The 18,368-nt window shown below is 38.4% G+C and overlaps 2 protein-coding genes across 2 annotated transcripts in view; both read right to left on the bottom strand.

The window, feature by feature from the left end:
• Positions 1-677, bottom strand: part of LOC107750125 (P2Y purinoceptor 12-like) — a 2,721-nt gene extending 2,044 nt beyond the window's left edge. Inside the window, exon 1 of the mRNA XM_016565389.1 lies at positions 632-677. The gene's annotated coding sequence lies outside the window, so the exon portion shown is untranslated. The remainder of the gene's footprint in view (positions 1-631) is intronic.
• Positions 678-6,428: 5,751 nt separating this feature from the next.
• Positions 6,429-16,579, bottom strand: LOC107750112 (immunoglobulin superfamily member 10-like). The gene is made up of 5 exons (XM_016565377.1): positions 16,475-16,579; positions 15,073-15,463; positions 10,327-14,109; positions 9,328-10,228; positions 6,429-8,801 (listed from the first exon to the last, which is right to left on the bottom strand). The coding sequence occupies exons 1-5, from the start codon at positions 16,577-16,579 to the stop codon at positions 6,887-6,889; spliced, it is 7,095 nt and encodes a 2,364-aa protein (XP_016420863.1). The 3' UTR covers positions 6,429-6,886.
• Positions 16,580-18,368: the final 1,789 nt, after the last annotated feature.

The raw sequence follows: 18,368 nt of genomic DNA, 5'->3' as shown, positions 1-18,368 counted from the left end.
GCTTTTGTCTTGTTTCCAGCCAAAATATCTAAAAATTCTTAAATCAAGAAGGATTTTTCTAGACAAGTCAAAATTATTGTCTTGTTTTCAGAAAAAACAAGTCGAATTTAAGTGAGTTTTTGCTTGAAACAAGCTAAATAATCTGCCAATGGGGTAGGAAAAACAATCTTGTTTTCTGTTTGAAATAAACTTAGCTTTTGTCTTGTTTCCAGCCAAAATATTTAAAAATTCTTAAATCAAGAAGGATTTTTCTAGACAAGTAAAAATGATTGTCTTGTTTTCAGAAAAAACAAGTCGAATTTAAGTGAGTTTTTGCTTGAAACAAGCTAAATAATCTGCCAATGGGGTAAGAAAAACAATCTTGTTTTCTGTTTGAAATAAAAAAAAATCCTTCTTGATTTAGGAATTTTTAGATATTTTGGCTGGAAACAAGACAAAATATCTAAGATAGAAAAGCATTTTTTGCAGTGTAGCATCTAGAGGAGTGGAGAGTAAAAGAGGTTAGTAAGTGTATTAATCCTAAATAAAGACATCAGTACTCATAACTGCACACCGTAAAACATTTAGTGTTTCTTGTTTTGAAACTCGATTTAGTAAAGTGTCATTGTATTATTCAAAATGTAACACCTACCTCAACAAGACGCCAGGATAAAATGTGACGAGTTTTACTCGAAATAAGTCTAGAGTCACTTCATGGTTTTAGGAAACAAGCTTGATTTTAGGGTCTTTCTGAAAGGAAATGAATCTCACTTTCTCCCTTCTGCTTTTTGTTTCCGGCCATGCCATGCAGACACAAGGAGAAGTTTAAAACGGTCTAAAATCCGCTATTACGTCAACTGTGCATTAGTTCAACATCTTTTGTGCTGACCGAGCCAAACAGAGTTTGTGACTCAAAAACCACTGAAAAAAAAACAATGGTGAAACACATTTGACCTTGAATTTAAATATATGTGTTTAAATAGCATCAATGTTCATTTTAAAAAATGTAGCGCTTTGAACAATCTATGTTGTTTCAAAGTATCTTTATAGAAAATTCTGCCTTAATGTCTGAAAGCACCCAGCGAGCAGCCAAAGACAACTGTGGCAAGAAAAAAAAAAACTTTAGGTTGTGAAAGGAAAAAAAATAAAACCTTCAGCTTGGAGAAACTGGCATCCTTTGGCAGTACAAAGAATGAACATACTGTATGATAAATATCATCCTATTACACAGAACGTGTTATACAAGTCATGAATAAATATATGATTTGTTCTCACTGCACATTTTTGGTGATTCTCAAACATAATGCTAAAAGACTGTATATCTTAGCTGCCAAGTCATCAAGTGGACCCACTTCTGAATGATCACTGGAAGGCAGCCTTTGTTTTGTAGCTCTTGTGGTGTATTTTGAAGGATGCATATAACTGTATCTTTTGCATCCTCCAGTCACCCATAACCCTTTGTACACATTCCAATTCACAATAAATAAATAAATAAATATTAAAAAAAGAAAGAAACAAAAGTGGCTTCAGACAGAGACGTAAAATGGGTGTGTCAGATTGTAAAAGTTGTTTAGGATGCACAGCTTTGCAGTAGATATAATCATGTAGTATGTGCTCTGTGTGCACCTGAGTATGCAATTTCCTATGAATTCATACATGATTACTGACTGTCACAGCTACTCCTAATCATATTTTAACAAGCTGCAGCCTTAATGCAGAGTTTTACTCACAAAAATTATATTTGCAAACATAAATAGATATTTATTTAAAATGTTTTCTTAAACATTGTCCATGGTGGCATGCAGAGTAGCATATGGAGCTCAGAATGAAAACAGAGCCGGGTTGCACGGTTTTGACTGGATTGCGGAATAGTTTTTATTCATGCAATGTTTCTTGCGCCATAATTGCTTCGTTAATGCACTGTCACAACCATAAAATGCACGATAATGACTAAATATTCAGCATCTCAGGTGAGGGTCACAAAAACATGCGTGATTAATTATTCCGTTTACATACATAAATACATACATAATTAGGTAATGCATTTTTTTTGTCTTCATCCAAATGTGTATTTTGAATTCTTTTATAACTATATGGTATTGCTCAAGCATTATTTAATACATTTTGTGGAAGGCTTTTATGATATAAAGGATATAATAATCAAAAGAACTTGGAGCAGTGGAGCAGGAGCATGAGCACACATCTCACAGTGAGCAACACCGATGAGCAGGAACAGACTGAAGGGTAAGAAAGGAGGATTTGGGAGACTTTGACAGGTTTAGATCACTTCTGGGTACAAATTTGTCCCCAAAATATGTTTGGTTAGTTAGTCTCACACACACACACACACACACACACACACACACACGCACACACACTCACACACACACACACACACACACACACACTCCTGTGTGGCATGTTTAGTATGGCTGACTTGGACTGTTGTCATTATTCATGACAGTGTCAACAAACTGCTGAGTCTGTGTATATTTCTTACACTATAAGTCGCATCAATAATTATTTTTATTTATAATTTTTGTTACAGGTGCAATTGAGAATTGCATGCCAGTATCTGTAGTAATTAGATTGTATGCATTACTGAAAACCAATGACAACAAAAGGTTAATTTACTTTGCAAGGATTAATAATTGTTCACACATGCTCTTAACACTCTCTCTTAAATCTTAATGTTATAAAAACAAAAATAGCCAAATCATTAAACTGTTGACAAAACAGTCTGATTCTGCTTGGAAACCAGTTTCCTAATGTTTCTCAGACTTCCTAAAACAGTTTTACCATCCCATATGTGAGCAGTTTCTATTAAAACTTAAGTCACTGTCACAGATCTGGACAAGCTATAATGAAACAATATCACTCACAATGTTGATTTGTTAATCTTGCCATCTTGTTAGTGAAAATCAAGTTAGTGTAATTACACTGTTATTGCATGTACACACTAGTGTGAGTATTTCAATCAACACGTGCATCAAAATGTTTATTTATTGAAGATTCTCTTCAATTTTGGCATGATGACAGTCAGTTGGTTTCCATTAAAGCATTTTTTATTTCTGCAATGAAATAAATTATTGTAAGTATGCTAACATGCAGTGCATTCTACATCTTTCATTGCTAATTAAAATAAACACAGATGGCAGTTTTCTGTCCTTTCCCTACTTCTCTGTCGCCCGACTACGCCTCGGAGTTCATGTTAATGTCACTGTCCATAAACAAATCTTATTGATATTAAGCCTTTTTCTCTTATTTTTTTTAAACACGGATTTAAAGAGTTCAACAGCTTCATGTCTATCATAACCTGCTCCTGCCAGACAAACTGCTGAAATACTGGACGTTTGTATAGAAAAGAAAGGAGACATGTGTCTCTTTCCACAGCCCTGAGGAGGACGTTTCATCTGTCTTTAAATAGACAACGCTGAGCTATGAAACCATTGAACGATTGACCTGTTCATGCACAAGATAATTCAGATAGACTGTGAAAACTATGCATGGAAATGTTGCATAGAATTGGCAAAAAGACAAAGCCTCTTAATGGTTAATGCATACTCAGTGTCTCATAACATGGCCCTTAAGAGCACATTTTCTCTGGCAGACGGTCAGACTAGTAAAGGCACATAGAAACCTGAATGAGTAGGCAGGTCTGTGTTTGTTCAGTGTTGGATTACTACTTCTGCAAAAATGTTGGCAGCTCGCTCTATGAACAGATTTATTTTTCCATAGACCCTTCTCTTTGCTCAACACAGTCTGGAGATTCTTCTACAGTAATAACTGTAGCAACAGAAGGTAAGGAAGGTAGGGGTCAAAATAAATGTTTCCAACTCAGCATAAATATAACCCACAGAATCTCTTTTTGGCTGAAATCCATTATGCATATGCTTGCTCAGGCTACCTGTAAACTTCAGACATGCAGTATGTACCGAGGTACAGCTGTGCCGATCATAGAATAAATTCAGAGCATGTACATCAACTGCTGTCAGTTACAATGCATACCTCATTCCTGGCAACACATTTCTGAACTTTTCCTAATCAAACACACCTGATTCAGCCCATCAGCAGAGACTCCAAGACCTGAAATCGATGAGTCAGATAAAGAAGAAAATATCCACTGTTGGTGTCACTCCACTAATGAGTATTTGTTAACATCAATTAAGCTGCTTCACTTTGCTTCCCAGAAGGTAGTAAGCCATATATCAGGAAAATACACAAAACATAGAGGTCTCGAGAACAATTTAGAATTTTGGTAAAACGTATAATAAATATATTTAATTATAATTATAAATATATATATATATATACTCTTTGCTTGTATTGATTAAACATAACTATTGAACAGTTCCACTGTTGCACAGGAAAAGATACACATCATAGCAATGCAAGATGCTATTATACCTCTAATAAAAGATAAGTAAGCAATGGTTTAAGAGATCAAAAAAAATAATTTTAGTTCTACAGCTGTTGTTATTTTTTTTATGTGCAAGTTCATACAGTGTATGGTTCCACAAAATGTTTTACTGACACACAAACACAGAGACTTTCACATATTGCCATCACCAAATACACACTGTGACCTTCGTGCCTCTCCTTCTTCAGCTTCAGTGGTCAAATATCCAGCACAGACTCGCGAGTAACCTGACATGCGTAGGTGGGGTGGTTAACATCTGCCTGATAGACGAAGCGACAACTTGACCTCCAACTACTGTAAACACATGTGTCCACAGGCTATTCATCGACACAGGACGAACCTCACTGGAGATGACAAGTTACAAATACTTGGAGCTACGGAAGTGGTCATTTGAGGTATCATCAACGATTAAGACCTAAAACCTGAGTATATTTGTGTTGTGTGATGCCATCTGCTGGTGACCTACTGTACACCCATCCGCGGGCCAGTTGTAGAAATCATCCAGTGTTATTCTGTCAGAATTTCCATTTTCTCAGACAGTTTGAAAGTCAAGACTCCAGTTCCCATGACAGGCAATAAATCCACACCTCAGCACTTTTACTCCAACCATAAACCCCGACCTACCCACCGCGGTTCTAAGGGTGAAAGGTCACTCCATCAATAAAGTCTGTCATGGACACATGCTTTGTGGCTCCCTCTTAATTATGGTTTTGGGGTATGGTTTGAAGTTATCAAGATTTGGGTGTTGACGAGACTGAAAATATATTCTCGTCAGGCGTCTATTAAGTGTGGATATTTTAAATGTAGGATAGCACCTTATTTAAGCCATAACCACTGAACTTCCAGGTTTAATTCCTGATAGGAATGGCACATAGATTACACATTCGGTCAGCATAACTAGCTCAAATTCATCTGTTTTCCTAAAGACTGCTGGAGCAGTTTCTACTCTAAATAAAGGTGTCATAATTTTTTAGTACATATGTGTGCTTGGCTTGAAATGAAAATGTATGTATGTGCTTGAAAGCAATTGATTCAAAACTATTGCCTTCTCACACATGGAGATTAAAATGACCTGTCTCCCTAACGGATGTAAGATATAAATCCGAATTTAAGCTTATATTTCAACATCTTCATGTATCTTCACTCCATGTTCACTCCAAAAGGCATATAAGATCCTAGGCTTCATGAATGCAGGCAGAATGAGGTACTGAGTAAAAGATGAATCTGTCCCTTGTGTCTGAAGATCAGAAGTGTGGATTCTCAAATCCTATCGTGAAATTCCAGGGGTGGTGGTGAAAGCAAAGGTCGAAAAGTGGGAAGCCATGGAATGTTACTTGGGGAAAGGAAAACCTGGAGAGCCTTCAGTTTAAACCAAAGCATGGGCCTCCTTCCCGCTCTTGGAATCATTCTCCTCCTACGTGTGTGTGTGTGTGTGTGTGTGTGTGTGTGTGTGAATATGTGTAAGCGCATGCGTGCATGCATCTGTTTTACATAACTGAACCTTTCTGTGAGAACACAATCTTTATAAATGTTTAAACCCTAAAAGCAAGAGAGGAAAACACATTTATTATTTTTCGACTCAGTATAATACTTGGCAGAAGAAAATAAGCTTCAGAGACAAATATAAATATATAGTCAAAGGAAAGCTGTTGAAGCTAACCCAAGAGGGCCATCATAAGCATCTGTCTGTGACAAGCCTGGTTGTTTGACCCCGGGACTCTTCTCAAAAGGATAATGGGAACATTGCATGTTGAGGTCCCATTATAAATAAATGTCTTCAGCGGTGAACAGAAGCAAGTAATTTTCACAAATATGTTCCACCACCATAGTAAGGCACGCTTAATATCCTTACCAAAAATAACACTCAAACTACAAAGAAAAAACAAACAACTAGTGACTAAAGTGTTCAGTATCGCACATTATCTCAAAGGATAAGAGAATTGTGCGTATTGCTCAAGCTCAAATGGTACCAGGTTTACAATACTCCAATCTTGTTATAAAAGCTCAGTCATTTAGTATTGCTTTTATAATTTTATTATTTTAGATTGTCACAAAAATAAACATGGTAATTAGACAAATCATAATGATTTGATTCACTCTGATTTAGTAGAAACACACAGCATGTGCACCCTCCATGAAACAGCCTAACCATGTCCTAAAACACTTTCTGAGTGAAAATTAGAAATTAGAAATGATGCACTATAGTACGCCAATATCATAATATATAAAATTATGTATTTACAATTCAATATGGACATAAAACATTTTTTTTATATATATTTCAAATACATAATTCCTCACAGTTCTTCTTTTTTCTCTCAAACAGCATACAGTAATTACCCATATTATGTCTATTAAACCTTTGCTAGACCTTTACACAACCTGGAAAACCAAAGGAACATAATTGTATGAAACAAGGTTGTTGTTTTTTTTAATTGCCTTTTGAATAGTCACAGTGGTCATGAAGTCATGAAGTCATGACCAAACTTATATTACTGTCATATATGTTGTTTTGGTATCTCTGCCCAGGTAATTGAAGGCTATACACTTGTATGTACCAGAATGCACTCCTGTGGGGTTTCGTATTATAAGAGTCCCTTGTGCGTGGAGAAGCTCACTGCCTACAGGTCGTTCCTTTCCAGTTGTAGAAAGAATAGATCGATCTGGTAGCTCCCAGGTTATCTCTGGTGTAGGTATTCCATTAGCAACACAATTAAGATAAACAGTAACTCCAGCCACTCCTCTCACAGTTGGTGGCGGCCCATTAGTGATCCGGGGTGGATATGCAACAATTACGACAGGCACAGAAAGAATCGCCTCACCAGCATCATTTTTTGCTCGGCACACATAATTCCCACGATCATGTATGATCGTCTCATGTACAACAAGTGTCCCATTGTCCATCAAATGGTAACGTCCACTCGCCTGTGGACGTGCAAGAACAAAACCTCCTGGCGTGGTCCAAGAAATGCTGGGCTGGATTCCATCTGTCAAGCAATGTAGGAAGAGGGACTGTCCAGAAATCCCTCGAATAATCCCCTTTGGCCGTGTTAGAATATAAGGCTTTTGAATCACCTCAAAAACGACCAGCTTCTCAATATAGCCCACTTTGTTCTTTGCAGCACAACGGTATTTACCAGTGTCCTCTATGCTGGAGTTATAAATAACAAATGTGCCATCGGTACCCAGGTGATATCTTGAGCCCTCGAACCCAGGTGTTCCAATGAACCGAGTTCGACTGGGGAGTGTCCATATGATCTCAGGCATGGGTTGCCCATCAGCAGAACAGTTTAACACTGCAGTTCTCCCTACCCGAGTCACCACTCTCTCATTAAAAGGGTTGTTAAAAATAGGCCTCCTGAGCTTGTCGGTCACTTCTAGTTGAACCAACATAACCGCCTCACCTCCATCATTCTGAGCCATACAAATAAATTCTGCTGAATCTGATGGCCTAACATTACGGATTTCTAGTGTACCATTGCTGTGGACATTAATCCTGCTCCCGTAATAGGGAGCGGTAAGAAATATATTGTCAGGCATGATCCATGTGATCTTTGGTACTGGATACCCTTCAGCTTTACAGTCTATTAGCTTTCTAGTATATTTGACTGCTGTATCTTTCATCACAGTTCTATTTTGATTGAAGCCATTGATGATGGGTGGGTTTCCATCAATGTCTAGTTTATATACTTTATTCTCCTCACCTGCAGCATTACGAGCCATGCAGACATACTCCCCAGCATCAGCTAATTTAACATTTCGTACATCAAGGGAACCGTTAGCATGCACTAAGTAACGCTCATTAGATGCAGCAATCATGTCTTTGGACGGAAGCATCCAAAAGACCTTTGGCTTGGGCTCACCTATAGCCTTACAGTCAAAGCGAACGTTTCCACCTTGCTTCACTTTGGCATAGGAGAGATTTGGGCGCTGAATGCGAGGCACTGCAGTTACCACACTTATGTGGACATGCATCTTGTCCTTACCCAGTTTGTTTTCAGCGTAACAGGTGTAATCACCTTCCTCATCAGAACCCACTTTATTCAGGTACAGTGTTCCATTATTAAACAAGGTGTACCGTTTGAACTGATCGCCTTCTGTTCCATCTGCTTGCAGGGCGCTATTAACCAAGGTACCATCAGGAAGTCCCCAAGATATCTCTGGCATGGGGACACCAGCAGCCACACAGTCCACTTTTAGGTCATTGCCATAAGGCACTTGCTTCCTGCTAAAGACATTTGGTTCAATCCGAGCTGGTTTCATAGACACTGACACTCTTAATAGCTGTACATCATCCCCAACTTTGTTGCGTGCAACACAGAGGAAGTCCCCAGCATCTTTTTCATTGACTGATTCAATGATGAGGGTACCATTTTCCAAGACTTTGACATGGCTGCCCATTCTGAAATGAGAATGTGATATTTTTAACAATAAGTGGCAAATGATGTAAAATTAATGCATGTTTACAAACGAAATTCTAACTGTTCACTGTTGGTTTGAGAACATTCGCAAAATTGTCGATGTAGGATAAGCATTTATCTGCTCGTGTTTAATGCTTCTGCCCTAATCGAGATTCACTCAAATTGTTCATTCCAGACTTAAATCGATTAGGGGAAAAATAAAAAAAGGGAAATTTAAAATTGGTCTGGAAAACCCATAAAAAAAATATATATATATTTTTTTTAAATCTGTAATTATTATTATTTTTAATTAGTTATGTTCAGTTCTAAAACGTCTCATCAACAAGACGTTTACAAATTTTGAAAATCCTTGTTCAGTATTCACAAATGGCTACAAAACTCAAAAGGTGTGGGGAATCTCTAGTTCATTCAGAGCTAGGGGAAAGTATTTTGCCATTAAGACATTGCACACTTCAGGTTTAAGTCTGTACAATCAAACAAAAACACTTGTCTTTTGTAATAGCGTACCTGTGTGACTGGTCCACAAGAGCCTTGGAAGGAAACCTCCAAATAATCTGAGGTTTTGGGTCCCCAACTGCAGAGCAGTTCAAATGAAGGCGGCCACCATATATCACATCAGTTCTTTGTTGTGATGTCTCAGTGATCTGAGGGGCAGTTTCTGTCCTCTTCACAGACAGAGTAACAACACGCCGTTCTGATCCCGTAGAGCTTGTTGCAATACACTCATATTTTCCACTTTCAGTTATTTGTACATTTCTCAAGTAAAGTGTACCATTTCCAAAAACAGAAACTTTAGTGTGTGAGTAAGTTAGAGGTTGTACTGTTGTGCCATCATGTAAGACCCAGTGTGTTGTGGGTCGTGGGTCACCATAAGTGCTACATGCCAAAAAGAGATTCTGACCAATTTCAGCCCTCACCAGCTGCCGTTTTTCTTCCAGTATTGCAGGTGGTGCTGCTACCACCTGTAGACGAACAGTGGCTGTGTCAGTACCAGCTGGATTACTTGCAATACACTTATAATGTCCACGATCTAAAACGGAGACCTTTTGAATGGTTAGTGTCCCCATCGTGGTTACTGTTACTCTGCCATGCTCAGTGATCGAACCTTTAACTTCGGTGTGATTAGGTAGAATCCATGACACAATTGGCACTGGTCTGCCCTCTGTCCTGCATTCCAAGTGCACGGTTTTCCCAGCAAGAACCTTGATATCTCTCATCTTTTCCTCCAGTATCCGGGTGGGATAGGCCACAACTGACAATGTAACCACAAGCTTGTCAGAGCCATACTCGTTCTGGGCAAAACATATGTACTGTCCTTGGTCTTTGATGTTTGCTTTTTGGATGAACAATGTTCCATTCTTCAGAACCTCAAATTTACCCATTTTACCTTTAATGGTCAACATATTACCTGATGATATAAAAAATGATCAGTATACCAGAATGTAAAATAAATATGAAAATAACAATTGATAATGTTCGTAAGCTTTGATGGTTTAACTTTTGTACCTGTAGTAGATGAGAATCGGTTCCAGCTGATGATGGGCTCAGGGTTGCCAGTGGCCTCGCAGGGGAGGAAAGCATCAGAGTTTGACAGAACAGTAAAACTGGCAGCTTTTCCACCATTAATCCTTGGCTTGAAGGTAATATCCCTCAAAGATGAGGTGTCATACCTTGTAGAGTGATCGAATGTATTCAGATCGACAGTACTACTACCGTATGGAAATGGAGTGAACGTATATGAAGTTGAACTAGTCATTGCGTCTGAGGTAACTGTTCTACTCTGAGGTTTATCAGAGGCTGTAGTGGGTTTAGTGGTCAAAGTAATGACCTCTGGGAAACTGGTGGTAGAAGACATATTAGAGTCCCTCCATTCCTCACCTGAACCAGTACTATCAGGTGATGAAGACCTCTCTGGTTCTTCAAGGGGTGTATGCAAAGGCCTTAATATTGCACCACTGTGCTTAGTTTGTGAAGCTGTAGTTGTGGATTTGGTGGTGGCAGGTGTGGCAGCAATTTTAGTCACTGGGATAACTGAGGATTCTGTGGTTGTTTTTTTAATGGGCCTTCTCCTTCTGGAGCCTCGTCTGTGATAACCAGGCTTTTGATTTCTCCACAACCCAGTTTGAGAACCTGAGAACTTATTCTGAACAGTGTCTTGCTTTAGTTTAGTTCCCATCGTTGGTGGGGCTGCTAGAGTTTGAGAAACTCCCATTGGCTCTGTGGTTGTGGACAGCTCACGGAAGGCTGGAAAGCTGAAAAACTCAGCTGTTGTAGATGGGGTTATGACATTGTCTGAGAAATTTGTTTTTATAAAGGAGGACGAACCTGAGTCTTCAAATAATGTCTCTGGAATATTGTCATTTTCTCTTGTCATTGGAGAAGAGACAATCATAAGTGTACGCTTCAGTTCTGTAGTAGGTACTGTTGTTGTTGCCTTGTAAGGGTCTTCTGTTGATGCTGAGGTCCTCTGTTCCTTATCAGTGGACAGTGTAAATGAGTTTGATGCTTGATGCTTGCTAAGGGTTTCTTTCATTTCCCCCTTGTTTCCAAACTGTCTATGCCACTGAATCTTCTCCTGTGTAATTTTAGAAGACATTGTCATTGTGGATGTGGTTGTAAAAGTTAGTTCTTTCTCTATTGAATTAAAATAACTTTTAGAATCAGTTGAATCCTCAGAAATGGTGGGCACAATAGTTGCTGACATTTGTGAATCAGTGACAGCGTAAATCTTTTCAGAGCCTGACAAACGAGTTGCCATGCCAGGTTTTTCTGTTACTCTCAAAGAGGAAGATGACATGTGAAACCTAGCTGTATGGTTGACCAGGCTTTGATCCACTGATGTTTTGCATTTATCTGTAGACACTCCAGATGCAACTCTTTTCCCATCGCCACATACTGTGATTGTGTCCACAGTGTGTGAAAATGTGAGATTGTCTTCCTTGTTTATAGAAAGGTGTTTGAATTTATTGAGTAAGGATTGTATATCTGTAATTTTGCTGGGCCGAATGATCCTACGTCTGCCATGAAAGTTACCTTTCTTTCCTGATCGCATCTTTTTGGAGGGAACAATTTGGATTTGGTGTTTGGAGATGATGGTGGACCCAGGAAGGAGCTCTGACTTGATTCTTTGAGTGGTCTGAAATGTGATCTTTTCTTGGTCTTCCTTGGTTGTGGTGAACGCTGTGAATATGGCCTGACTCTTAGGTTCCACATAGGTGACATTTGGGCCCTGGGAGTTGTAAAGTGGTGTTGTTCCAGTGGTAACATCTTCTGAATCCCCAGAGAAGAGAAGCTCTGCAGTTTCTGAAGGTCTGTTTGTTGTTTTCTCATATATGTGGGTTTTACCATCACTGTGACTTAATATGTAATCTGACTTGGTTGTATTCAGGATTGTCTCATCTCTTTGAGTACCATAATTACTCAAAGCATAAGTGGCAATTATTGGGGTAGCAGGTGTCTGAGTATGAGAATGTGATGTTGTTGTAACCAAATTAGTTTTCTCATTTGCTCTTAACATGTTACTAGTGCTATCATGCTTTACTTCACTGAAACCACTGTTGCCAGTTTTGTAAGTCTCTGGGATTTTAATATCTGTGATTTTAATGGTGCTATGCTCAAGTGTTTGACTAGTTGTCATTACAATAAATTCATCTTCAGATATACCATCCCCTGAGGTTGCATCATTGTCATCAGAGGGTGTTTTAGACACCTCTAAACTTATTGTCTTTTTATGTGCTTTTTTAATTTGAGACATATCAATGAAAGTGGCATCTTCTTTCTGGTACTTTTTATTAAAGACTCTTCCAGAGTTCCTTCTATTTCCTTTTCTGCCAGTGGGAACTTTATGAAATCTGGACTGTAGCCAAGTGTATGGTCTGCCTGAGGTAATGCTTCTTGACTCCTCACTCACCCTGCGAGAGAGATACCTGCTTCCAAGTTTCTGGCTATCATCTATAATTTGTACAACATGATCACCAGATTCCTTTGACTCTGTGCTATTTGACAAATCACCATGAACAGTTACGTGAGAAGCTAGCAAATCTGCTCCAAGAACATTTCCAACTAAGCATCTGTAAAATCCGTTGTCTCTGGATGTCAGTCCATGTATTACCAAAGTGCCATTTCTGTAGAGCTTTCTGTTGCCATAGGACTTGTCTAAAATCGTGTGGTCAGGAAGTATCCAGTGAATGGAAGCCTCTGGATTGCTAGCTGATGTACAATCAAGACGCAGGTTCTGGCCAAGGGTATGAGAGATTCGGATCCCATTAATCTCTTGTTCTTCAATATTCCGGGGAAGCACAGTGACCCTGAATGCAAGAACATCTGCATCCAGGTAGTTAGTTGTAATGCAATGATAGACACCTGTGTCTGAGATTTCAACAGATTTTAAAGCAAGCCTTCCATCATAAGCTACTACAATCCTTTGATCCTCGCTGTTGTATGGTGCACGTAACTTACTTCCATCTGGTAGAATCCACTCTATAATGGGTTTAGGATCCCCAAAGGTCTGGCAGTTCAATTCAATCACTCCACCAACAAGGACTGAGTGTTCAGTCTTGGTCTGATTGTCCATTCTAATCATTGCCCAGCCGTACTGGTCTCCTCTATTCTTGCTGCTGTCAACATCTATTTGAACATTGGATAAATACTTGATAGTAAGGTTCGGAAATGTTGTTGTGATGCGGTCCAGCTGTAGTAGGACTGTACTTTGCATTAACCATTCATGATTGGCTTTCATTTTTGCTTTAATTTCTGTAAAAATATCATCTTCCGTTGATGCTACTTGCTTGTATGTGTAAACTGTATCTGGCTGCAGAGAAAGTAGTACTTCTCGCTCAAGTCTCATCGGGGACTCGCTATACATAGCCAAAATATTCCAAATCTGGCGTATATTATCATAATCAATGTTGCAGACCAGCAATGTAGAAATGATCGCACTAAGGCCAGTTAAATCTTTTCCATTCGGTCCAAAGTTTGCAGTTAAGTTTTCCATTCCTGTAGGTCGCTGCACAACACATGCTATCCAGGCATCGTTGTGGAATTGATCTGTGATGTTCATTTCCAACATGCCAATGGGTTCAACAAAATCTTTAGGATAGACTGAGGTATAGCCACCATCATCCAAGGTAAAATTGCTCTGTTTCAAGTGAGGATGAATCCAAGGTCTGCTGCATGTGTAGCTATCCCTTTGCAAATGCGCAATGCTGCTGCCTCTCAAGGTAATTGGGAATTCACAAATGGGACACTGTTCTTTGAGAAACTTCCTGTCTCTTTTGCATTTTAGAACACCTGTAAACGCAAAATTAATTCTCATTATTCCATGGTCTGTCTGAATACTGGATTCTGATTGGCTGGCAGGTATGCAGTAAAACCGTTTAATGCACAGGTAGTTCCAAGTCAGTTTAATCACCGTTCTATATTAATGGGCTGCTTTAATTGATGCACACAAACCCACACTCATCACTCGCACACACACACACACACACACACACAGAGAAAGAAAGAGAGAGCGAGAGCGAGAGAGGACAAGAGAGTCGGAGATTGCAGATTGCACTGCGCACATACATGAACTTGTAGTCAACGCTTCCCCGCAATTTTTATTAATAAAATAGCCTAGATACTAGATCGCTACATTATATTACTCAGCAACAAGGTGGCGCTGTTTGTGAAGTAATGTTCAATTGTAATGCGCAGACGCAGCATGCAAAGCACACACAACTGTCATCTCTTTCTCTCTCTCTTTCTCTCTATCTCTCAATTGATAATTAATTGAAATAAATGCTATAATTCATTCAAATAAATGTGATCTTACCGCACTATTTCATCTCTGTGTCTGATTTGAAGCGGGCAGAATGCTCGAGCTAACGTGCCATAACTGACGAAAATAACTGTAATTTTTCTGGTCAAATATTGCACTGCAAAGAGCAATACTAGTTTTAACTTGTCTATAACTTGGCAAATGACCCTGGAATAAGCGGGATAATCAATGGCTTGCCCTGCATTAAAGGATTTTAAATGCACTCCACACTGCGTCGGGTGGTTCTTGGCCTCCACGTCGTGCATTTAAAATCCTTTAATGCACAACAAACCATTGATTATCCCTTACTTATATGTTCATGTATATATGTAAATAAAAGCTATTTTACTTACTAGAACGTTCCTTATGCAACTGTTTTTGTCTTGCTATATTAACAAAAAAAAATTTCTGCTATTTTTAACAGAACATTTGTTAAATATAGACCAGAATCTCACCAGGGTGTTTTTCTAGCCACTGTTCAAGCCAACCCATCCGACAATCACATGACCAGGGGTTTCCACTGAGGAAGAGATTCTCTATCTTGTTGCAGCCAGAGAATATAGTTGCAGGCAATGTGGTTAAAGCATTGTCTGACAAGTAAATAGTCTTGAGAGATGACCATTTCAAAATCTGGCTGAACCGCAGTGATATAAAAGTGTCTGGATGAAGCTGTTGGAGCAGGTTTCCCTCAAGATTAATCAACTGCAGCATTTTTAATCCATAAAAACTCTCTGGGTGGATGAAGGTAATGTGATTATGGTCCATATGAAGACGTACAAGATTGTCCAGGCCTCTAAATGTGTCCTTGTTGAGCTTCTCAATTCTGTTATAACTCATTTTCAGAACCTAGAAGTAGATAAAAAATACTGTTAAGACATGAAAATAAAGTGTCTCTAATTTTTAAAGGTCAGAGTCAGGGGGCAATTCCAGCATGTAAGTCCAAGGCAATGTAGTCTCAGCCTCAGATGGCTGTCCCACAGACTTCATGGACATCTACCAGTTTCAAAATCAATGGTTGACTCCTACACAATGTCTAGAGTCAATTGTGATATGATATATATTGTCATAATAATTAAAATCAGTTTGACTACACATTATATTTTAAATTGTTTCTGTAATCTACTCAAAATGCCATGGCTTGCTATTCCTCTGGTATGACTGACTGTGAAATTTGTACATTATTTATTAATGCATTAAATATTACTCAATTCAAACTCAATTACAAAAAAAAAAAAAACTTTGAATTTGTCTTATTATTGGATGAATATTTATTAGCAATCATATATATATATCATCTTGGCACCATCATCCTTTTGAAGTATAAGATACATAATAACACACAAACTCTCTAATGTATCCTGCTTTTGTATTTCAACTATTTCAAAATGTCTGGAGTTCTGGAGACTTCTGTGTTCTGTTCCATTCTCTTGCATCCTAAATAAATCATCATGCACTAATACTGTTATAGTAAGTGATTTATATTGTCAAGTCATCAGAGACTCTTCCCTTGGATTCACAGAAGATGCATTTGATATGCATGTTAAAGGCAAATAAACACTTGTATAGCTTGACTGCTTGTGATATTGATGTAACCGTGGGCCAGATGTGATCAGAGATGGAACAGGACAGCAGCAGTACGTCATCTCATCTTCACAATAAAAGAAAAATGAACATGCCAACAAACTCAGATACACAACATGACATCTGATTATTTTTCAGTGTCTTATGTAACCAGACGTTTACATGCAGCATGAAGGTTGGTCCTCATTCAAGCTTATTCTGGCCAAGAATGCCCATTTTGAAAAGAACAGATTGTCTGAATAAAGATTGTCCAAAGAGATGAATTTAGTATTTTACCTGCAGAGATGTGAGGTCATGGAACGAGCCGTCCTCAGCAGTCTTGATAACATTACTGTGCAGCATTAACAGCTCCAGGTTTTTTAGTCCAGAGAGGTCGTTCATTTTAAGAGTTGATAAACTGTTGTACCTAAAACACAAAATTGCAAATGTTGCGAATTTGCCTTAAACAAGCTGTTCTCAATTACATTTTTAGAGAAAGCTCCACAGTGGATTGTCTGCTAGGTTTTACCCCAGGTTAATTCTTTCAACAGCTGGCTGAATGTCCCTGGGTATTTCACTCAGGTATCTGAATGTGCAGTGCACTTCTGATGGAGCGTAGCATGCACATGATTTGGGGCAGCCGCTGCTTCTGTGTGTTATATTGGCCAAAACACACAGTAGCCCCATGAATCTCCACAACAGACATGACTCTGCTGTCGGGCCACACATTCTGAAGAAGGAGGTCTGTTTCTTCCCTATTTTTTGACAAGCTTAAGTTGCCATTAATCATTAGCTTTCTGTAAGAAAAAAAATTAAATCTGTTAATCACCATTCACCACTGCTGACAAAGTTCTACATGACAAATGCCTTTTACATATTCTCCTGACACCAAGCATTACCTTTTTCAGAGAGAGAACGTATAACAAAAAAAATATTTTTATTCAACAATAAATGATTCATATATATATATATATATATATGAATATATAAATTATATATATATACAGTGTTCGAACTATACCGTGGACTTTGGGGGAGCCCGTTTTTTTTTATAACGGGGGGGGGGTGCATTGGTTCGTGCGCTTGCGCGTTCCTCAAAAGAGGGCTTTGTACAGAGCCGTGCAGTAAAGACCGATTAAATCGTCATACTGGAGAAACAGATGCAGACCAAGTAGATACGGTACCGAGATAATCTCAGCCAATTTATGTAATTTGTCACTGATGATGATTATTTGCACATTTGACACGAATTGTTTCCTCCGTGAAAATCCAGCACTAGGGACTTGTCGTGTTGAGTGGCGATAAAAAAAAAAAAATCATTAATAATATAGAGAAAATGCATTGTTTCTAGAGTTCAAAATGACAATTATTAATGTTGACACACTTACCTAATACACAGTTGAATTATTTAGATAATGCACATGAAACACTGTCCACATGATGAATGAATAGGCTAATCCGAAGGATTCCGGCGAGGAACAGTCGCTTCCTTCACTTTGTCGATGTACACTGTAGAGCATCAAGTGCGCTGAAGTGTTCGATTTAGTAGCGCGTGTCGGCTGATGGTTAAACTGAGAGTGAATCCTCCTCCTCGACCTCGTGCGGTCCGGTGACGCTCCGACTCTCACGCGCTCTGCAGTGCGAGATTTTCACACGGAGTAAAAGGAAAACATCGTCATCATAAGGAGAGTTTTCTTTTTCCTTCAGATTCTCATTTTCAGTCATTGTGAACCATGTCTGTGTTGATTTGTATAATCTGTCACAAAATGAAATGTCATATCATAGCAATGATGTGTGGATGTCGTGAAGATGCATCTGGTGTAAATATGTCAATGTATTCGCAATAATAAAACTTCTTTAAAATAAAAAATGCGGTCCGATGTTAATATAAAGGCAAATACTGAATTTTTTTTTTTTTTTTTTTTTTTTGAGTAAAGCATTGCATTTTGTTGTGTTTGGGCTGAAGGAAATGTCTGAAGGAAAAAGTATACTGGTAATTTTCTGCCAGGACATCTGATTTTTTTATTTTCTTTTTATTCTTCTTCTTCTTCTCCTCCTTCTTCTTCTGACAGCATTGAAATACATCTCGAAATATAGTCTTAAAATATTACATAATGCTTTGCATAGTCAATAAATGTTCAGTTTTTACAAGAAACCAGATCAAAGGAATTCTTAATATTTCTTAATAATT

Source organism: Sinocyclocheilus rhinocerous, unplaced genomic scaffold, assembly GCF_001515625.1.
Source record: "Sinocyclocheilus rhinocerous isolate Xijiao unplaced genomic scaffold, SAMN03320098_v1.1 scaffold722, whole genome shotgun sequence".
NCBI lineage: Eukaryota > Metazoa > Chordata > Actinopteri > Cypriniformes > Cyprinidae > Sinocyclocheilus > Sinocyclocheilus rhinocerous.
This window is presented reverse-complemented; position numbering and strand designations above follow the sequence as displayed.

Coding starts and splice junctions, on each gene's coding strand:
- LOC107750112 (XM_016565377.1), bottom strand. CDS start 16,579: ATGAACGACCTCTCTGGACTAAAAAACCTGGAGCTGTTAATGCTGCAC. Junction 14,110..15,072: donor GTGGCTAGAAAAACACCCTG/GTGAGATTCTGG, acceptor TTGCGTTTACAG/GTGTTCTAAAATGCAAAAGA. Junction 10,229..10,326: donor CCGATTCTCATCTACTACAG/GTACAAAAGTTA, acceptor TTATATCATCAG/GTAATATGTTGACCATTAAA.